Here is a 24,112-nt window from a genome sequence, read left to right as displayed (position 1 = left end):
ATCAGGCAAGACAGAGGGATGTTTCCCCTCATCTGCACCGCTCTCTCCTCGACTATAAAAGTTGTAGTCATCAGGAAACGTTTCAACACTCATCGGAGAGTCATTCTCAATCTGCGAATCAAGACCGGGAACTCAAATATTTATCCTAGTCTGAGTAGAACCTGCCCACCGGGCAGGACCTCCTGATAAAGAGTGTTTTTGGTTTCACCAAAAACACAAACTAGCCTCTTTGTTTACTATCAAACTAGCCTCTTTGTTCACTAGTAAGCCCATTATATCTTCGTTCCCGGTCAATCCCAAGTCAATGTTACTGCCTATTTAATCACCATTTAACAACCAATTTCAATCTAATGGCTATTAACATAATCATGAATATAGCTGTTTTTAATCCTGACTCCATAGTGCATTGAAAAATAATAGCAAATAGTCTCTTTAAGCTCCTACTTTTACTGGCAGGATGTACATCAAACTGCATATTCTACCCTTAGACAATATCTATGTTGGTTTTCTTGTCTCTGAAGTTGTATAATTTGCCTCATCTAATCATGTAACTTTTCCTGACTTTGAAAGAAGGTCATTTGTTGCATAAAAGCTATGGTCGACAATGGTGCTCTACAGCAAACCACTTGGGACCAAATCAGCCCACTTAAGGATATCTGTTTCCTCTCATTATTGCACCAAGAATCAAGTTCAATCCGTGAAATTGATGCAATATAGTGCTTTTAAAAGTGTGTTGGTAGTCCTTAGACATGCCGACTGAGGGCTTCTAATCAGACAAGTGTAATCACTCTGCAATCGAGCTGACATTTTAATCATTCCAGACCGTATGTCCAAATTTTTCATGAGCTTGACATTTGGAAATGCAAATAGCACGCTCGGCACAGAGAAAATGAGAGGAATCCATTAGTGGTTTAAGTGTATTCAGCGAGGCAGTCCTGGTGTTTTAAAATTCAGCTTTGTGTCAAAATAGAAAGCGGAGAAGACAAGGCTCGTTTTTGAATGACGACATTATTCTTCTTTGGTCATGACACTTAAAAATAGTTGGTGGAGAATTTTTTAGGGATTTTTAAAATTTTTGTTTTAAGATTAAGTTTTAATAGTTTATGCTAGATCTAATGTTTTAACTTTTTTTTTCTCTAAGCATAAAATACATATCTTAGTAGTAACAGTAAGATGTAACAGTAAGCACTGTAACATATACATATTTTTAGTATGCAGCCATTTTTTTTATTATTTTGTTTTGACAGTGTTCAAATTTCATACATTATTATCTAATGTATTATATTTAAATGTCATGTTAATTGGCCAAATAGAACACATCAGATAGAAATGGTTATCCTGCATCAATGTAAAATAATGAAATTGTCACAATGTCAGTCTTGAACTGTTAAAATACTGTACACACACTTATTCTTATTCACTTTTGTCCCCACAGTCCATTCGAGAAGTGACAGGCTACGTTTTGGTGGCGCTAAACCAGTTCGACTACCTTCCCCTGGAGAATCTGAGAATCATCCGAGGCACCAAACTCTATGAAGGTCGTTACTCTCTTGCCATTTTCCTCAACTACAGACGTGATGGCTACTATGGATTGAGGCAACTTGGACTGCGCAACCTCACTGGTAAGTGAACTTCATGGATGTTAACATATGTGCACACAGCACATTAGAGTTGGAACTAAACCTGGAAATGAACTTGGACTAGACCAGAACTGGGTAGAATAGACAACAATTTTACTCAAAAGTAACTTCAAAATAATATTACTCCAGATGAAGTACAAAGTCGTAGTCAAAGACATTATAATTACTACTGTACTCAGATCAACTGAAAAAGTACCTTTCTAGACCTAACATCTGATTTATCATTTGAAAAGCAAGGACATATATTAATCATATCCAAACGAGGAGTACAAGAAACACAAATGTTCAAATCATTTAATAAATTAAGGTTAAAGTTTAAAAAAAATCATGAACATGTAAAACCCACTAATTAAATCAGGACTAGAACAGTACCAAATTAAATCAACATCAGGACTAAACCAGTACTAAACCAGGAAAATATTAACACAGCCCATATCTTCAAAACTGTTCTTTTTTGGCTTTGGCCCATTCCCATAATGTACATTTTTCACTTGTTTTCGCACGTTTAATTGACTTTTTAATTAGGGCTCCAAATTTAAACTTAACTTTTGAAGTCTATAAACCAATCTTCTGCCTGGCTGTACATAAAGATCATATCTGTGAAAACGTAAATTTTTCTGGTAATTGAGTTTTTGTTTACACGCTTTTTGAAAAATAACCACTTTCAAGTTGGATTGTTAAGGAATGACCATTAATAATACTTCAGTTGGCTAGAATGAAGGCAGGTTGCAATTTACCAGTAGTAGTAGGAGTTCATAATTCATTAGAAGTGAAGAGACATTTTTTCGACAGTTGTTAGATCAAAGTTAGAGATAAGTAAGAGATTAGAGATAAATGTTTCCCTTTATGGTCAACCAGCTCCACTTCATAATTGTGTGTGTAATTTTAGTGGTCAAAAGTAGAAAATGGTCTATGGTATTTGCTCTGTTTCCTAACTTGTGATTTGAAGAGGCTGCTCGACAGTTCATAATGGAAAGCTGTGGTATAAGATAAAGGTCAGCAGTGGATCTCTAACTCTTAAAATGAGAAGAGACAGTCCAATCACTTGAATGTTAGCTGTCAGAAAGGATGACTTGAGAACTGGTGAGAAACATTGCATACTGAATGTTGATGTTTCTTTCACCAAATGGTAATATTTGGTAATATTTCCAAATGTCTTTAACTGTACAAAAATACATGTTTGACCATAGATAACAGGTTATATCCCTCTTAACGCCAAGTGAGCTAATTTGCATACATACAAACTAAATTGCATACATGAGGTCAATAATACAATTATTTTAATGTCATTATGTTTTTTAAAAAGATTAATTGGGGAAAAAAAGAAAATCAGAATAAATGGCCTCAGTGCCGACCCCTGTGGGACATCATTACACATTATACAAAAAATAAGGTAATTTTGATGGCTATCAAACAGTGACATGCATTCAGGGGAGGCAGTGCCTCACCTGTTCTTATAAAACAATGAGTGTTAATATTTGTCATCTGGTATGTGTTTTAAACCCCCTTTCCCTTCAATCCAATATGCAACAATAAAATTCAGTTCAGATACAGGGAGGAACGGGGGAGGCGGGGCGACGAGGCAGCACCTCGCCCTGCCTCTTGGAGCACACTATAATGCCTCACAAACTAAGCAGGTGCGATGCAAATAATGTGTCCTAATGTCCCTCTGTATATACAAAATAAAACAATCTGACAATATGCTCTGTGCTTCCATATTCTGGATAATGTATGAAATGTAGTTCAGAAACGTGTTTTAGGCTCGCAGATGAATTATATAACCGCAGTAAATGTTCACACGGTGAGGCAAACAGTGCGCCTACCTCATGGCAGAGGGCGCTCCTGAGCCCGTGGACTGTTGAATCGTCTTCGTTCTTGAACTCGTTTATTTCCTATTCACAACAGATACTTTTACTTATTTTGGCTTGAAATAGGCTCAAATGGAATTAATTTTGACCTTCTGTAAATTGTGTCACGTGTTTGTGTAAAGAATGCTGCAATGAGATAAATAGCATAACTCATTGTCTGCTGTCAATTAAATTATGTTTAAGGTGCTCTTTTGGGTTCATTCGCATTTGTAAATCTGACTGATTTGTAGTGATAGCAGTAAGGTTCAGGGCTAGTGAACCTCACCGTACGTCACTGCTATCAAATAATATAATAATAATAATAATAATAATAATAATATAAGATAATTACAATGGTGCGACTATAATACTCTTTTTAAAATTGTTTCCAAGTACTTATAATTGTCTATATCTCCTCAGAAATGGGAGGGATGGGCGGTATGGAAGAGGTGTCACACAGTCTAGGCTTTTATGCATTTCTCTTTCATTAGATGTGGAAGACACCTCCGCCCTGGGGCCTTTCTCTACAACCATCATCACTCATGTTTCAATCATAAGCGTTAATGTTAAACTAAGAATGAGCGCCTCAGGCCAGCGGCGGCAACACTTTGAAATATTCCAATGATCAGAACTCTAATAGAACTTTGATACTTTTCTAAATGTGTTCCGGCTTGTATTTCCAGTATGTGTCTGAAGGATGTCCTCATACCACCTTTGCTGCGACTTCCTGGTCAAGTCAAGTCAAGTCAAGTCAATTTTATTTGTATAGCACTTTTCTTGCATACGGACAACTCAAAGTGCTTTACATAGAATTTAAAATTCATAAAATGTACACATTTGCAGTAATATTTTAGAGTTCCCACATCTTGGAGGCATAAAAAGAAAAAGAGGCACAATAGGCACCACCAAGAGATCAGTACCAGCTAATCTCAGGGGTCTACGGGGCTCATAATTCCTACAATGCTAACGTGTTTTCATTTTTTTTTACTTACAAGTGAAAGCTAAGTATTGATGGTTATTATAGGTATGAGATGCTCTGGTGCAATCATTCTCATCATTATGTTTTGGCTGGAATTGAACCGCCAGCCTCCACACCAAGGGGCGAACACTCTGCTGGTAAGGCCCTAATATGCACTTGGTAGTTTCTTGAGTAATTGATGAGAATTAACTAAGAATACAACTAAAATCAGTAAAACAAACTACATTGAAAAAAGGTAAATAAATAAATAATTATTATATATGAAGTGTTTTGTAAAAGCAGGACTTTGTGACACAAATCAGACCACTAGCGGTGAGTTCATCTAATTATAGAGCATTTTTATCTATTGCTAACGTACAAGTAGGAGCCATGTGAGTCACTATATGACACTTTAGAATGACAGCTGATTGGCTGTGCAAGGGTTGTCAAACCTGCTTCACTTTTCCCTCTGAAAAAGCTGTCCTAAAGCAGAGCTAGTTCGACAGATTTGTATGTCTAGTTTATCTTTTTGTGGTTATTTGGTTGTGGTTAGAAAATCAGGCACCCTGGTTTTAGGTCTGAATAATGAAAATTATGAAAACAAGTTCAACTAGTGCAAGTTACAGGTCAGATCTGTGGAAAGGGAACCCTTCTCACAGTAGTAAGTATGTTTTTTCAAGCCAATAAACACACAATGCCAGTAATCACGAAGCAAGCTGAAAATGAACAAAAATCAGGACATAGGCAGGTTTCTTATGAATAATAAATGAAGGCCATGTTTTGCATATCTACACAAGCAGTATATTTCGAACTGCACAAATCATCTGCATTTTGTCATTTAACTCCAAATGGCCCTTAACACAGTCCATTAAGCACGCCTGCTCATGTTTACCAAAGTGAACAAAAGGGTGGTCCCCATCTCCTGTTGGACACTAAATCTAATTTGTTTCCGCTGTGTGGTGTTTGACAGAAGCACGGCGCTAAAGTGGGGGCCAGAGAGAGATGAGGGGGGAATTTCAATACCCACAGGAGAGACGTGCAAAGCGGGGATCGATGCCAAGGAAAGAGCCCAAGGCAGGATACAACAAAGGGACACAGACCAGTGCTAGTGCTGGAGGTTTTGGCCACAGATCCTGATTATTAGCCCACCATAGAATCCGACCAATATCTCTTATATTTTTCAACAGTGTTTCATCTTTTCTCTATCGTAACCTAACATTTGGGGCTGACAAAATTGCAGGCCAAAATTACTTCTGATAGCTTGGTATGTTGTCAAGAATGGCTGGGTGGATTTTGGGTGGATTTTTGATTTGTGCTTTGGCTGTACTGTACAGGACATTAGGACGGGTTGGATAGCAGTTTCGATTGGCATGCATGAGAATATTGGGAAAGAAATTTTGTTTCCCAAGGATATCAAGGAAAATGTAATATCTGGTTAATAGATGGTATCCATCTTGGTAGACTAATAAACCTTTCAAATTTGGTTGAGAAAAAATACACGCCCGAAATAATATTAATGATAATTGGTCTGAGGTCCACATTTGGCTCCTAGGCCACAGTTGGACACCTGTATTTTGAATATATAAATTTGTATCTCAAGGTTAAAACAAGCAGCTGTTGATTTTGGCCTCATTTTAACCGCTTTTCTTCTGAATAGTATTTTTCATTTTGTTTTATTTTTCAGGTCTAAAACGTCATATAACCAAAACATATGTGTCTAAAAGTGGTTTCCTTAAAATTATACTTTATCTTTAATATCTGTTTTGACCTCAAAAAGCAAGAAAATTCTCTGCACAAGCCTGAATGTTGACCTGACTGGATCGCTTACTGCAAATGTCAAGCTGCGCTATGGTGAAATGTTAGCCGTCACTGTTGAGAATAGCAAAAGTCGGACAGCGGAGATCCATCCTGCCGCCATTGACTTTGGTGTAGTGTGGTGTTTGATGGATGGCGAGACATCAAATAGTGATCCATATTAAAGCCACGGACAGATTTAGTGTAATAAGGTGCGTTTTATAGAGTCTGAGCACAGTGATAAAGTGCTGTGGGGGAGTTATAAGGGCATGTTGACATCCTTAGCCGATAAAGTATGAGGTCCATCCAGTCTGACCACCATCACGCAGCCAGGCCTTATCCCTGGCTGACTTATGTACCCGCGCCGTGCACTTAACTTTCATCATGAGTCATCGCTTTCTTTGCCCATTCAATCCAGGGTTTGACTTGTAAACTGTTATTGGATTTAGTATGTATGAACAAGTACCAATAAACAGTGAGTATTTGAAGCACAGGTGAATCTATAGAGCTAAAACATGCACCATTGGCCCTTTTTAGCAATGTACTATTGACCAAGTAGTAAACAATGGGTCAAATACAGAGGACAGCATTTATCTATAGGTGCATACTTTAATATATTTCAAGACTTTAAAACATTATTAATGTCCAGCAATATACTACTACTACAACTTACATCTTTGACTCAAACAATATACTAATACAAATACTTATAACTTGGACTACTACTAATAACTTGGACTCCAACAATACACTACTACTACTAATAACTTGGACTCCAACAATACACTACTACTTCTAATAACTTGGACTGCAACAATAGACAACTACTACTATCTTGGACTCCAACAATATACTACCACTACTACTAATATTAATAACATATACAATTTATTTGGATAAAATATGTGGCATTAATTTAAACCGGTAAAAAAAAAAAAAAGACTACACCTTAATTAGCCTTAATAGAGCATTTTGTCTTAATTCATAAGAACAAAATGTTTATTAAGAATGATTCAGAATTAGTGACTACTTAATTAAGGGGTTCTAGACTGAATCTATGGAGTGCCCTGTGTGTCATGTTAAAGGTTGTAAAGCTTTAATTTAGTTCATGCGCAGGAATCTCGGTTTCTTAAGAGACTGAGCTAAATTCTTATACTTCTTAAGGATACGTTTTATAGTAAATACAAACTATAAAGGAGTTTTGTTAGGATTTTACCTGGATTAACTGCTTTTATGTATGCTTTTTTTAATGTATGCTTTTATGCTTTTAAGGATGTCTGGATTTTAACATTTTAAATTAGAAATTACACGGACCGACAACATCAAGCTAGAGTCGAAAAGTATCCGAGCATGATATCTGAAATATATACGACCGTGAGCTGGATATTATCAGAGGTGGGACCCATGCTGCCACCACCAGCGCACAGTTGGCGTACACGTCACGCAATGGTGCCAGGGTGCTGCGCTCATTCTCCAGAGATAAGTAAATTCAATTTAATTTAGAATTTTTCTTCAGTCATTCAGAGGTAGATTTACTGGTTTTGGATCATTGTAATGCTGCAGAACCCAAGTTTGCTTCAGCTTGAGGTCACAAACTGATGGGCAGACATTCTCCTTTAGGATTTTTTGGTGGACAGCAGAATTTATGGTTCTCTTTATCACAGCAAGTTTTCCAGGTCCTGAAGCAGCAAAACAGCCCCAGATCATCACACCACCTCAACCACCACCACCCTGTATTTTGTTTTTAATAGGTTAGCCAAAAAAAATTAAATACAAATTCTCATTGGGTTTTCCCTGTATAAATAAATTATAAATAAAACAATTAATTTAATTAAAGGGTTATTTAAACAATTATTTACAAACCCTTTTGTTTTCTTATTAAAGCAACGTTTCTAATTTGATTTGGTAAATCTTTTAACAAAATATTTTATTACTGTAATTTTCGGACTATCAAGTGCTCCTGAATATAAGCCGGGTCCTGCAGGTTACCAGCGGTTCGGGTTTGAAGATATTCATTGTGTGGCAGGCTATAAAATTAAGACAGCTGTATGATGTGTCCACGCATTTAAATTCAGTTTCTTATTAGACTAATTTCTCAGTGAGTTTGAGTTGGATTGATTATTCTGTGTAAACTGATATACCTGTGTCTGTGTCTTAGCAAGTGAGTGAGTTATGTTGTAACATGCGATATTTACACAGGAAGATGGTAAACGGCAGTGATGCACAGATGGTTGTTTGACCCGCGAGTCAGGTCAGGTCAGCAGGTCTCATTTCAATGCAGCAGGTTATAAAACTGACCGCAGCGTATCGCACGTCCGGGCTCCACATTGTAGCTTTGCGTTTATTGTGCGAGTCAGGTCAGGTCAGCAGGTCTCATTTCAATGCAGCAGGTTATAAAACTGACCGCAGCATATCGCATGTCCGGGCACCACATGTAGCTTTGCGTTTAGGTGCGTCTATATTCACTTCCTCAGTGGACTAATTTCTCTGTGAATATGAGTCTGACACACAGAGTTTTGAAGCTTAGCATACATTCTACAGTGTGTCAAATGCTTGCACTTCCTGCTAGAGGGCCCCCCAGTGGCCTTTTGAATTAAATTAAATTATCATCATATTATTCATGTTTGTAAAGCCCAAAATCAAAGCAGTGGTTGCCTCAAAGGCTTTAGCCAGTAAGAATCTATAAATTAGCCACACTGTTGGCCGCAAGTGTGGGAAAAGAGTAGAGACTTAAAATCAGAATGGTAAAACGTTTTAAAAGAACATTTAATACATAATTTAACAAATACTTTTAGAAAAACATTTTTTGAAAGTAGATTTTGTAAAACAATTTCTTTTAGGAAAACCTTTTGCAACCTGTATTAGCATCTCTTATTAGCTTCCCCAATTAGCATATCAGTTTAGTTTTTCCGCTATCCTGGTCCTTCTGGCTAATTTAAAGCAAATAAAAGTGAACTAGTAAAGAGCTCTTTGATTGGTTTATCTATTCATTAAGTAGTATTTAAAAAAATCTTTGAGTTAAAGCCGGATCCAATTTAATGCTGCACTCGGGGTTCTCCATATCAATACCTATTTGTTCATTATAAGGTATTTGTTCATGATTTATTATAGCTAATTAAGGTTTAGTTAACATGAAGTTGTACCAAAACATGATATTAAGAACCACTTGTCCATTCAACTGTTGCATATTTGTGAAAGTTTGAAAACGCATGTTATATATCATTTCAAAAATAACTGTTACATTTCACCAGTTAGCCTCAATTCTGAAGCTAAAACAGTTTTTTTGTATTTCAACTTTTTATTGAGTACAACTTTGCAATTCTATCCACTCACAGAAAACAGAATTAAACATGGAGGTAGTTTTCTCAGGCTGACCTCAGAAGGCGTCTGGTGCATGTATTCAGGTCACTTGTTAAAACGAGACAATTTGTAACAATTTATTTTTAATGGCGCTCCCAAAATTCTCCCAAATCTTTCATTCTGTTCCACTTTCCTAAAATTAACTTCAAAAATAAACTGCACTCTTACATGCATCCGAGCCAACCATAAATTGATAATATTTCATGAAATTGTCACTAAATCCAAAAATGTTATGTAAAAATAATATTTTTGGATAAATATCTAGCTTTGCTACCGTACCATACTTTAAGCCACTACTTTTTTCCATGCTTTGAACCCTGCGGTCATTACAATGATGCGTCTAATTTATAGATTTTCCTGGCTAGCGGCCACCGGGGGGCAATCTAGCTGGAAGCGCAAGCGTTTGACACACTGCAGAAAAAGACATCACTGTCCAGAGGACACATCGTGTTCCCTATATTTTAAGCTTCAAAATGCTGTATTTTTATTATAATCAGACTCATATTCACGGAGAAATTTAATGAGGAAGTGAATCTAGCCTGGCAGATCCCAAAGACACATGGAGCCGGACATGAGATATCTCATCTGTGCTTCACTAACGCTGAAAATATTTCTGTGTAAATATCATGTTACACCGCAACACTCACTAGCTAAGCACAAGCTCTGGAGCAGATTTAAAACCAGATGTGAAGACACAGACTCATAAATCAGCTCACACAGAGTCATCAAGGACAGAGGGGACAGTAGGGATTGCCGTGATGTGTTCTCTGTATATTAAAATTCAAAATGATGTGTGTTTTATTACAATCCAACACATATTCACTGATAAATTAGTCTAATTAGACCCATGGCGCAGTGGACTGCTGCCCCGGTTCAAAAGAAGCATCTCTATTATATGTGTAAATATCTCATGTTACAATGTGGGCACATGCGGTTTATTGTCAGGCTACCCCAAATAAATTGTCTGTTTGCTGTAATCCGAGTCAACATTTTTCAAGTGGGTCGGACGGTAGGCAAATTCTTATTTTTTTTACTTTGAAGGCAACAAAAAAGATCCAAATTTTGCCATTTTTTGACTCGGAGTGACCACCAGGGGTCAGGCTTCAACAGTCCATGACGGAAAACGTCTCTATCAACCCGATCGGGAGACATGATTTTAAGATATTTCAATCGACCTTTTGTACGCCGCTATCTTTTATTTAGCGAAGGCGAGCGGGGGGAACATGCGGGGGACACGGGCGCCGCCATCTTTGTTGTGATGACGCTACTGGGGGTGTTTCAATCCCAGAATGCATTGCGTAAGTCAAATTTCACACCCTGATAGAGAAACACATGTCCTATGGACACTTCAGTGGTGCCGTCAGAGGCAAATTAACTAGTATAAAGCAATATATTAACATGGTGCGCATTCTGTTTCGTCACAGACGCATGTGAAGGACTGCTAAGAAAACACACATGTGTTGCGCAGTGCGGCATCAGTTCTTTGAGATGAAAGACATGGTTAACAACGTGATAAAAAAATATTCGACACAGTAGTTTTGTAAAGACTGGTCGGTGAGTCGGCGAAAAAATTGAAAAATAAATGATTTTGACGTATTTTCAACAAAATGCTGAATTTTTTTTTCTTCAGTCGGCTAGTTTCATACCGGGTCGGTCGGGTTACGGCAAACATATATATTATTTTGCTCAGCCTCAGGTGCGGTCCATATATGTACAATTTCTATTTTCTTTGTAGATTTCATGTGAGTGGCTCTTATTCAGGAGTGCTGTATAGTCTGAAGAGTACAGTACTTGCATTATTTATTCATCCTAAATGCATAATCTCCATTTTGGAATACTATATTTTCTCAAAATTATAGTTGATCCTTTGAGCTTGAAAATGCTTCTGGTTCATAGTGAATTTCTAGTGATATGTTCAATCTTTTTGCTCATTTTCACAAGATGGACACCTCAAATTGCTGACTGCTTGGTCCATTCTGATCCAGCCAAGCCCCTTAGCTTCAATTAGCCAGTTTCAGCTTTGAATATAGATCAGCCATGTTGCGGTTGAATCCCTGCTCGCCTCTGCCGTGGGATACATATCTTTTGAATAAGCTCACAATTAGACCGGTTTTCCTTAACAATGACAAGACATTCATTCATAATTCATAAGAGGTGGGAATAGAACTCCTAATCTCCAGCCATGCACAATTAGTTGTATTAGAACATGTGCATTTATTAGGAAATTGCATTAATTGATTTATTGCTATTATTTGTATATTTTTAAAATCGGGTACACCCAGTTAGTGCACTGGGAGCGGAAACTTAACTCTTTTTAGCAATACATTTTAATGTGCTTTTTTGTTAATTTTTGTTAAAAAACTTGACCTATTATAATCAAGTTGTTGTTATGTATCTTTAATTCTACAGTGTGTAGCATGGGATTAGGGAAGTTTGTAATGTGCTGTAGTTTGAAGCATTTATCAATATTCATTAATTGATCCTTGATGGTATAAAACATAATTATATTTTTGTAAGCTGCAATACAGTATATATCTATCCAAATCTAACTATTGGTCATTCTTTGTGTTTTAAAAGACAGTACCTCGGGGTAGCACACTAGGACCTCTCGCGTTTTTTTTTTCAGCAGACTAATATATAGAAATGTAATTTAAATTGAATAAGAACAAATTCTTCAATTAAACATTCACACCTTCCTTCTTCCTTCCTTCCTTCCTTCCTTCCTTCCTTTCAATCAATCAATCAATCAATCAATCAATCAATCAATCAATCAAAACAACTCAACAGAGTGGCTAGCACTCCCCACTTCACAGCAAGAAGGTCGTGGGTGTTACTCCTGGGAGTTTGCATGTTTCTCTCTGTGTCTGGGTGAGTTTGCTCTGGTTTACCCGATCAACCCAAAACAAGCACCTAAGGTAAAATCCTCAAGTGATTGTCCTGACCAAGACTAGAGCAAGAGCTGGAGCTGGAGCTGGAGCTGGAGCTGGAGCTGGAGCTGGAGCTGGGACTGCACTGTAGTGACCACTGCTCTTGACAGGAAGACCCCAGCTTTGAAGATCAAATGCAGAGAACGAATTTTCCTATGGAGAAAATAAAGTGTACCTTACAGGTTTCAGTGCAGCTTAACAGGACCTGTTACATGTAGTTTCAGCAGGAGAGTAACAGCCTCAAGACAAGAGAACTTCCGCTCTATTGTTTCCCTGGTCATTTCCACATTTAGTGTTTGTGGTGTTATTAAAACAAACTCTGTTTTAATGTATAATGTATTACATTTAATTAGTAGATCCTGCGGCGTCCACCCTTTCAGACACAAACCAGGATGGATTGAGGATGTAATTCTCATTTCTTTCTTCACACAATACATTAAACGACAGCTCCTTACTCCTGTGGATTCAGCGCACAGTAAGGGGGCCCGGCATAGATTTACATTTGACTTCCTTGGTGTGTATGCTAACAGCGGCGATGCTCTTTCTAGTAGGGGGATATAAAATAATCTTAGCCCTCTGATACATGCTTGTTCTGATATACCCTGCTATGCTAGGGCTTTGGTACGTGCACCAACCTCCGTGGCACCAACTCACGCTTGGCTAGGCTAATGACCCCATGTAGCTAAGTAGTGATAATGAGCTCAATGAGATGCAGATGAGTGAAATGGTTTCGTTAATGTTTGCTTTTGTTTGTGAGGTTTTCTCCAAATATATTTGCGTTTTTAGCTAAATTAGCCATTTGGATGAAAGCCAAATTGTGCCCCTAAGAGAGTGCGGAGCTGTAATTCCCCATCTGGCAGCAGCAGCGCCCCTCTGCTCCCCGAGCTGTGACACAGGACATCTAAAACAAAGATGGATTCTTTAGTAAATGTTTTGTTAAATATCTATGGTATGAATGGGCCGGGTTTATAATTTGCATTGGTAAGAAATCCAAGGTATCCAAACAAATACCAAGATTAATTTACACATTTAAAAAAGTAGAAAGAATTTAAGAAATTACAAATGTAAATGTTTTGTATTGGATTTCACATGTAAAATGTTTTGTTTGTGGAAGAAATAGGACAGGTTTAAAACGTTTAATTGATTTTCCGTTGGAATATGGAAAAATACTTGCATTTAATTTTCATTATCATTTTATTATTATTTATAATTTTATATATATATTTTATTTGTTAAATTTATTGTTAAATGCTTCACTATGGCAGTCCATAAAACAATTAAACAATTTGTCAGTGAGTTTGAGTTGGATTGATTATTCTGTGTGAACTTATACAATGAATATTGAAAGTTAGTGTAATAACTCTAAATGTCCCTAATTTTTTGGAGTTACAACACTAATAAATCAGACTTATAATAAGATATTAACAAATCCTTTAGTACGACCTGTCAAAATCGTATCAAGACCAAGATTGTAAGTTTGGTGTGTGTTGGTGCTACTTATGTCTCCACCTTTGAAGTTACAATGTCTCATGTGATTCTATAAATTAAGAGGATTCTGTGAAACATTAAAACATAATTATTTAGGTGCAGATGGGAGCATTTTGTTGTTTCCACATGAAAGAAAAGCTAATATGAGAATCTGGATATTTCACGGTTAAAAAAAGTCTTAAAATCACCCCTTCATCCCTCTCTCTTACCTCACCTGCCGTCCCACTGTGCCCCAGAGGGGCACAGTGGGACGGACATGACACCACCATAGATCCTCACGCTGGCACAAACCCAAATCTCTTCTTACTTAAAGCTAACGACCCTCTCTCGCTGTCGTTCGCTCTAATTGCTCCGTTTATGGGACTATTTCAGACTCGTTTAGGCCGCGTTACCAGCCGCTGTTGCCACTTCGCCTGAATTGATTAACATACTTTATTCTAATTAACCCAGCAGAACGTCTTCATTTTCCGAGCACGGCTATTGATCTGTTGGCCCGCAAAGGTTCCCTGAGCAGTTTATCATTTTTCACTTTCTCAAAATCAGCAAACGGCCTAGGATTCAATCACCTCTTCCAAGTTTAGTTTTCATTGGATACAAAACATAATTTATTCATGTTGTTTATGATAAGAAGAAAGGTCATCTTGAATCTATAGACCTGGGTAATCAATAGGAAGTCTTGTCGGTCTGAATAAGTAACGTGTTAGCTCAATAGTAATCAAGATGGAATGTTGAACTAATGGTGAGAATATTGAGGTTAGAGTCCAGTTAATGCATACAATTATGATTTTATGGATACAACTATTTAATCTGATCTAGAGTTGCTCTGCTTAACTTTGATTGTTCCAAAGCATGGCACCAGATTTGTTTTCAATTGCAGGTGTTTTATTGTAAAAAAAATAAAAATAACAATAGCCTATAATTTTTTACGATTTTTAATTAACGTCTAATGTCATTATTGTGGGTATTGTTGTTCTTGTTTTTGTGTTTTTTTACAACCTTACTTTAGGGTTAAACCAAACTACTACTGTGGCACTGTGACAAATGTACTTCCCTTTTCAATGTGATGACCTTTGCAAAATGACTATACTAAAAGCCAAATCTAAGCAAACTATTTGCTTCATCTTGCTAGTTGTTTCTTATGTAGTCTCAGAAGTGCTAAACAGCCGCACCATACAGGATAAATCGCTTCTTTACAATAAATCTCTTCAACCTGGGAATACAAAGATAAAATATTCCTATTTTTTTTCTTTAACACTGTATATTCTAACGCAAAGGTAAACATTTAATATCCCACTTTTTTATCTCCTGAACACGACACAAAGTTTGCTCTACGTGGCTCTGGCAGTTTAACCTCAGTGGAATAGGAAAGAAAAGAGAAGAAGGAACAAAGAAAAAAAAACTTTCAACCAAGCCTTTACTTAACACAAAGCTTGTAGTGTGATCAAAACGACCAAAAAGCGGTGTAATTACGGCTAGATCAAATAGGGCGCAAAGCAGCTAATATAGGCACTGGAACAGCGGACTGAGCGAAAGAAGAGGGATCGGGCCTATTAATAATAAATGGAGTGTCATCATTAAGGCGGCAAATGATTAAAACATATCTGCAAGCTTCAAACAGCGCAGTGCTAGCCCAGAAAAATGCTGCAGTTGTGGATCCACTCAAGCCAAAAAAGCCCTTCTCTGTCAGTTTGCCTGTAAAATAAAGTTTTGCTGTTTTTCGTTTCATCTTTTAGATTTTGTATATTTTTTATGAAAATGTCGAAACGCCAAAGGGCTGTTTTGCTTTTTGAAAATCTGTGTTACACAATGCCTAGGAAAAACCAAGACAAGATGTTGGTTGAAAAATCAAACAACATAGAAGGGCTTATTTCGAAGATTTGGATGTCGGAAATAATGTTGAATAAGAAAACTCCCATTTTCCAATTTCAGATGTAATATTTGATATTGATTGCTTCAATATGCCAATATGATTTTGAGCTTTGATGAATTAGGAAAATAAGTATTCTTTTACTTTTTGCAGCTTCCAGGATTACACCAAACTAAACTGTAGAATTGTGTTGAAGTGTCTATACCTACCATGAATTAACTGTTAGCACAATTCACCTATTCTGTTCTCTCATTCATATGTTGAACCATGAGAAACAACTACTTGGAATAGTCATACGCAAATGTTCCTAAATCTGAGGAAAAGCTTTTGCATTTTTTTGTTTATAAGTCTGCACTGATCAAAAAACCAATGATGTGCACAATACATTTAGTGACCATGCCCCTATTTACATTACTGTGGACCAGTGGCAAACCGTGGCAAACACTCTTATGAGCAAAATGCCAAAGCGAACCTAAACAGCCTCTTGTCCCTGGTCTCGCCAGCGGAGGTACACTGAAGCGCTGCAGATACATGTGACACACTGTTTTCAATACACATTCAACAATCCACACCCACTGTTGTCCACATCAACACCTTTTGCCCTGAATTCAAACTATACTGAAAATCTCTGGTGATTAAATTCATAAAACAAGCTTGTGCGACAGGTTAGAGTGAAAAGATCTGTACCTTTTGTTTTTCAGACTTAAAATCTCTGATTTGTGCTGCTAGGTGTAAAACCTTGGTCATAAGATAAGATAGGCAACCAGTTTAAGATTTTAACAGATTTTGTTTAGTTTATATGTTTTAATGAGTTCCTTCAATGTTGTAAGCACAGATTTTTACCCAGGGATTCTTAACTTTCTCCAAATGGCTCAAGCCGCCTGTCATCTGCCAGTAAGGCCTGTACAGGAACTCCCGGCACAACACTACTTTCAATACTTAAACTGATCTGTATTTTACACATACAGATGACCACTGGTGATCTGGAGCTCCAACCCTCTGCTGCTTTGCTTTGCTCTGTCAAAGAAGGCAAGGCAAGTTTTTTTAGAGCACAATTTGTACGCAAGGCAATTCAAAGGGCTTCACACAACAGGAAAATGCATTAATGCACAAAGACATGTCAGAAATCAAAACATGACAGAAATCAGGACACTAGAAGGGGCGTTTGCGTGCGGGGCATTCATTCATAACAGTTTATGCAGCTTATAACGGAAATATGAGGCAAGTTGTCAAAAATGAATAAAGTAAGTTTTAATAAAGCGAGCTAAGTTGGGAGCTAGGCTAGGCTAGCGCCTTGTTTGTTGTTCTCGGCCTCTCTGCGGCTTATTTTTCGTGTTGTTCTGTATTTCTTGACCCGTGGGTTGTGTGGGTCGTGTGGGGTGTGTTTTATGGTGGTTTGGTGTTAGTTTTCGTGATTTTACTGTCACTTTTGTCAGCTATTGCCTCTAGCTAGGCTGAGTTTGCTTCAGGGGTTGAGTTCTGAATCAAAGTAAATTTAAAAGAAAAGGGTGGGCAAATTAAAAAATAAAAGTGAACAAAAGTAAATAAAAACAAAGAGAGCATGTTGCTCTGTCTAATATGACCAGTTTTTGTTGAAATAAACCTGTTAAATGAAAAGTTCTAAAAATAAAGAATAATCATTACTTCAGAATATTGTTTATTATTTTCAATTTCTTGCATTGATAACTATAATTATGTAGATAATGTAGATATATGGTAGTAGGGCCTATATTCTAAGAATCCAATAAATGTATTTATAATAAAATAGTATTTTTAAATTCAACTCCGACTTCTGGATGGTAGAGATGTGATTTGATAAAAAAATATTTTTAAAATGTTTTATTCCGTCCTTTTATTCCTGCCAAGGAAAGTCCGTGAAACAACTTATTAAAAAACTCTCACTTAAAGAGAAATAAACTTTCAGATGCACGCTTTGAAAAACTCCTTCTCCTTTTGTATATCACTATTTTATAGCTGAGGAGTTATTGTAGGGTAGGGATGTGGTGAGTTTGATTTAAATAAACTACAGTCTTCTAAAACAGGTACGTTCGTCGGTGCCTTGATAATTCACTAATTTGTTTTAGTGATATTTTTCATTGCTTGAGGACAGGCCTACACGTTCTTATTGTATGGCATTGTATTATGGTAATCTGTCAGCATAAAAGATAAATAAAGCTCAGTCAAACGCGTTTACTTTGATTGTTTATTTTATATTTTAATTATTATGTTACTGTGTTGTGCAAAGAGATTGTTGGCAAACGATACAGGTTATACAATAATGTTATATATTGGTAATGCAAGAGTACTCAAACACGTTACTTTTATTACACAGTAGCGCAGTAACGTAATGCGTCAGTTTTCCAGGGCAGTAACAAGGTGATGTAATGAGTTACTTTTAAAAATAACGCGACCTAACACTGTAAACAGGGCACTTCCCCTAGTTCTTGGGGAAATTAACTACTTCTGCTTTTTGCACTTCAAAACGGTGAAAATCAGGTACAGCACCTTTAATGCTGTGTTTTATATATATATATATATATATATATATATATATATATATATATATATATATATATAAATAATTGTATCATTATTGTAATATTATATTTAATGCTGAAATGTTTAGGTCTGAGAAAACCTAAAAGTTCCCTTACTGCTGTAGATTTGGAAGGGGAAAAAACACTTTTGCTAGTCTACCTAATAACCCTTTGTTCTTTGTTCCTTTATTTTTTTTTTTTTTTAAAAAGGCATTTGTTCAACTGTGTCTGTATCAATTCAATGTATTAATGACAAATGTGAGGGAAGCAAATGTGATCCTGTTGTTTATCTTCTTTTCCACTATTGTTTACTTTCAATGCCAATGTACAAATTCAATATTTAGCAGATTTGTAGACTTTTATTTGTTGTACAATTTCTTTAACATTTTAGTTGCGCTTTGAGCTCTTAGGAAAAGAGGAATTTGCCGTTCCCTGCTCTGAGCACTGATTGGCTGCTCTGGCTGTCCGTCACGTTCGATGCATCGTGGCTCTATTTACCCGTTGTTTCATTGGTTAGTTTTGTTGAACTGGTGTATGATTGGCTGCATATACAAAGTGGGCGGGATTGTAGCAAGTGCGCAAGTTTACAGCAGACGATGCACTAAAGAGCACACCATGCGATCTGACCTAAAAGCCTTTTCTACATCATTTAACCAACGTTTGGGAAGAAGTGTAGGGCATAAATAAAAAGCAGATGGACTGGAAAAAGAGGCATTTAGAACATGTGCTGGAATTCAAAGTAAGTAAAGTTACTCTTAACTATAATAGACAAAGACATGAAAGCAACATGATAGTTCAAACGATGATTTCATTGTGGTTGTCAGTGCAGCATTGGCTCAGAGGGTTTATTCATCTACAAAGCTAAAGCAGAGCAACCACAGAACAAACGGGCTCATTGAGGCAAGTGTCTGCTAAAGGTAAGACTGACTTTTACTTTCTACAAAGATTATACAAACTAAATCATATCAGAAGGAGCAGTGCAAGAAACACAAATGTTCAAATCATTTATCAATCATAAAGTAAGAGACTGTTACTTCTAAAGTGTTGTGACAGAGAGTTACTCCAAGATGTAAAATTTCATGAAAAAGTTACTCAAGTAAATGTACCTAAATACTACCACCTCTCCTGTTCTGTTTTCACAAGGCAAAAAGGCCTCTATTTTTGGTGGGTTACTGTATGTACAGGAAATACAGTATTAGGGGGCACTAAAACCACATCATACCGGCTTGAATGAGCAATGCTCATCATCCTTTTGGGCTAAGCCCCGAATGTTTAGAATGTCTGGCTCCGCCTCTGGTTAGTAGTCACCATTGACACAAATTCTGAATGTTGTGAGGAGAAATGAAGCCTGCGTAAGTTCACCTGGAAGACCTAACCTAAATCTGCGTCGGCCTCCATGGAAGGACCCCTCTCCCCAGCGCCATCATCGCACTCAAGCGGGCGTCCGCCTGTCCGTCTGTGAGAGTCAGATCCCTCACTTCACCATGGACTCTTCCAGGTTTCTGCGCTTATCCCAAAGAGGTTATGCAGTTTTTCCCGGCCAAGAAGGATTGGTAAAAGGACGGGGGACGTCTGTGTCATGGCCCCTACACCTGCTCCTCATCCCCAATCAACGCTCTCAGTCACTCCTCCCCGCTCCAATCAACGCACAGGCGGCGGCATTTAAGCGCTCAGGCTGATGGCTCAGTCGCTTCAAACCGTATCTGCGACCCACCACCTCCCCTCCTCCTCCTCTGCATCTATTATTCTCTCCACATCTACCACCACCAGTCTCCAGGCTCCGGGGGGAAGGTATCTAATTCAATCAAATCATGGAGTGCCCATGATTGCGACGCCTTCCACCGGGGTCTGAGCGCCAAATAAACTTTGCAATAAAGTTCGCTAAAACATCTTTTCTGCTTTTGTGTCTGAGTCTCTCCAGGGTGAAATGCAAATTTTGTAATAAAGGTGCACTACATAATTAAGCCACATGCTTGTCTCCATGGAGTTGCCATTGCTTTGCCAGGAGTGTTTCATGTTATAGCATTAAACGTATCTCTGTCCCTGAAGACGAGCAAGTGATGCTGCTAGACCAATTTCAGCTTCGATCCTTAGAAAAGCGAAGAACGCACACAGTAAGAATGCCAGTTTCAAGGGATTTCTGAGCAATAACAAATGCTAGACTTACTGCCCTTCTGTGTGACATTTCAAGTAAAGCAATAATATCTCCATCAGTCTCGGCAGATAGTTAAATGAAAAGTAAAAAATATAGTAAAAGAGCTAAGTCTAAAGTGAAACGAAGAGCATGTGGTATACTGGCATTGGAACTTGGTATCTGGATTTTTAAAGAATACTTTTGATCAATTCTAATATATATATATATATATATATATATATATATATATATATATATATATATATATATATATATATATATATATATATATATATATATATATATATATATATATATATATATGCATTTGAATATGGTAGTTGTTTGGATATTTTCTGCAGTTTGAATACACTGATGAGCTGATCCACAGGAGTCCAGTCTGTCCCTGTCAGACGCTTGGTCACATTGTAGCGAGGAGCCAAATGATCTCTAATGGAAAACTAATAGTCCCTACGGAGACTATCAGCTCCCCCAGCTTTGATGTAAGTCTCCAGAGACCCGGGGTCACTCACAGGGGCCAACCAAACACAAACCTCCCCCCGGCTGTGTCAGCACTCTCCCCGAATCTCAAAATGTCATTTTCTGAGGAAGCAGAATGGTATATAGAGGGATCTATCAAGTGATACGGGTTCACTGGAGACATTGTAGAAGAGTGTTCAAAGCAATTATTGCAATCATGTGACATTTCAATAAAACAATTATTGTAATTCAACAATCTTCCATCTTCCTGGCCAGTGGTGGAAAGTAAAAAAGTACAATAGTAAAGTCATTGTACTTAATGCAACATTTTGTGACAGTGGATACATTTTACTTTTACTTTACATTTGAGAGCAGGTATCTGTACTTACTGGACTGGAAAGTAAAATGTATTTCTTTTGCACATTCATGGTGGCATTCTGCCTAAAGCTTTTGAGTTCAAGCCCCATTTTTGAGCAAACAAAAGTGTATACATCACACATTCAGACCTGGACTGAGAGGAAAAAAGGCCCTGGACGTTTTGATCTGGACCAGCCCCCAATGCAACGGCGATCGCAACCATCTTGCAATTCCGTAGATGTAGATGTTTCATATTATCAGTGAGCTAAGCTAAACATATTATTTTTGTATATTTAATTCAAATGTAACCAAAATTGGACTTGGTATTATCTATGGCCTGTTGCAGTGAAATGTTGCACAGTTTATTGTTACACAATGTGTCAAAAGAGTTATGCATTTTAATTATTCTTATGAGCCAATATTATTACAGCTTTAAATCAAGAATAGGCTAGAACATTTTTACTATTGATTTTAATTAAGATGACTGCAAATTAAAATGATTTCAGTTGGAATTCTAGGCTACATCAAATATAATAAGTTCAGGTCCCCTGTTGGTGCACCCAGAGTTTTCTTGTTAAAAATGCCCATAGAGGGTCACAGCAGTGTGGTCTAACATGGGCCCTAAACATCACAGGCTTCTCACATTTGTATCAACCGTTTGCGTAACTTTAAATTATAGTAGCCTTTTCTTATTTGCTGAGATAATGTCAGAAATATGGGTTGCGTGTTCATGGTAAACGCTTTATTTGCGCTTGATGAGAATTAACCATTTTTTTTCATCCAATAAGCCAAAAATAACCAAACAACACAAATATGAGCTCTATCGAAACTGGTGTGAAGATTGGACACTGTAGATTGCCTTTATGGTCCCATCCCTAGTGTTACAGCCTTTTATTGACCAGGCTCATTACTGCAGCAGCAGACGAGAGTGCACAGAAGCTGGCGCTCCTGCCTCCAGCACTAACCTGTCGGCTTTTCCATGGCCATGCCCGGGTGGCAATGAGAATGTCTGGGCTGGGCAAGGGACTGCATGTCCGTGGGGCCGCGGTGAACTCCGAGAGAACAGAGGGAGAGAGAGTGGATTGAGACTGGGCCATTGAAGTGTGGCATCAGGACTATGCGTTGTGTTGCCTGATAGTGACCGGCCAGAAGAACTCCCTGTGCTCCAGATGTCCAGTCCTGACTCAAGTTGTTTCTGTTGACCAAATTCTCTATGAAAAATTAATGTAAGACTTGAACAGTTCTCAAAATAAGTGCAAAATATAATCATATACTATAAAAATATTTAATGTTCAAGGGTCATTCAGTTTTTATACTTGATGTAATGAACCATGGTGAATGAGTTGGAAGAAAGGTCGAAAATGAAATAAATAAATACAACTAAATTAATATAACAAACCCACTTTTCCAAAAAGTACTTTAAGCTTAGGACCTATTTATCTCAAAAACACCTGAAAATGACCCCCCACTGTTCCTGAACTTTACAGTAGTAAAAACAGGAGTACAAACTATCAGCTGGAGCCTTTGTGAAGCTGAGACTCTGTAGTTTTGGACTCTGAAGTCTGTTTTATTCTAATCATAAGTAGAAACAAGCTCTGCACCAAGGAATTCAGATTTTAAATTCCGCCTTGATTTTCTTTGTTAAATATATATGAGTAAAGCTTGTTTCTGGAGGGATCGGCTGATTGACAGTAAAATAAGTATTTGTTGCGTTTTGACAATTCTCTTTTAAAAGCTGAAGGTAAATGAACCAAAAATGGGTTTTAGGGACTTCTAATAAAGCAGAAATGTCCAGGTGGAATCCACCTAAAAATCCTATTAATTTAAAATTGTATTTTAGTGTAAAACTTTTTAGTTGTGGGTTTGGAATGCAAACAGAATGATTGATTTGATTGGATATAAGAGGGTTACAGCTTTATTTGTTTGCACTTGTGGGATGCCCTAAGCGAAAGTCATATGTATTTCACACATAATATGATAATGATTGTGAAATTAACTCAGACTTGGTGGACATAAAGATTAGTGCTAATTTAGTTGTTTCTGAAATGTATTCTGAAACAAAAATATTGTTAATGTTTAATAGTTAAAAAAGTGGGAGGAAACTTCCCCATAATGAATAAACTATTGCTTACTTTGCAGACAACCACACCAAGTTGACCATAACTATGCTATCACTTTCCATACTTTTCTCAACATTGCATAAGAGGACAAACAAGTCTCTCCAGTGTCTCCAAACTTCTTCTTGTCTCTTGACTTTACAATCATATTCCACGTCTGTTTTGAGTGTCGCAGTACCTCTACAAACCCCATTTTCCTTAGAGGTGACACAAAATGCAATCAGGCCGAATGAGAAGCTGGCAAATTTAATAATGGCGGCAAATGAAAATGGAGCTAGAGACTGCACTTAAGGCGGGATGGGCTCGCCGCCGTAATAAGCCTCTTCTGTCACCGCTTCCCTGCATCTAAATGAAGCAGCAGTCCTCCAATCAGCGCGGGCAAACAAAAGAGCCATCCAAACGCCATCGGACTGGTCAAAGAAGACCACTTTCTACTCCTTAGATTATAACAGCGGGCTCATTCTCGGCCCAGGGGAAGAAATAGAGGCAAAGAGAACCAAAAACTGGCGCGAACACAAGAAGAAAAAGGAGAGAAGGAAAAGAGAGAGGCTGGATGGATGAGGCACGGAGGTGAGAGAGGAGACGCGTGGCCATGCAGCAGATAGA

At 37.5% G+C, this 24,112-nt stretch overlaps 1 protein-coding gene across 1 annotated transcript in view; it reads left to right on the top strand.

Annotated features, from left to right (window-relative positions):
- The window catches only part of LOC140361448 (receptor tyrosine-protein kinase erbB-4-like), a 553,408-nt gene that overhangs the window by 298,069 nt on the left and 231,227 nt on the right, over positions 1–24,112 (top strand). Inside the window, exon 3 of the mRNA XM_072447161.1 lies at positions 1,436–1,622. Within this exon, the coding sequence (XP_072303262.1) occupies positions 1,436–1,622 (187 nt within the window). The remainder of the gene's footprint in view (positions 1–1,435; positions 1,623–24,112) is intronic.

The sequence above is a fragment of the Eucyclogobius newberryi genome, unplaced genomic scaffold, assembly GCF_026437365.1.
Source record: "Eucyclogobius newberryi isolate DKJ021-1_F unplaced genomic scaffold, fEucNew1.0.hap1 SCAF_1, whole genome shotgun sequence".
NCBI lineage: Eukaryota > Metazoa > Chordata > Actinopteri > Gobiiformes > Gobiidae > Eucyclogobius > Eucyclogobius newberryi.
The sequence above is the reverse complement of the archived record's forward strand: the minus strand, read 5'-3'. Positions and strand labels throughout refer to the sequence as shown.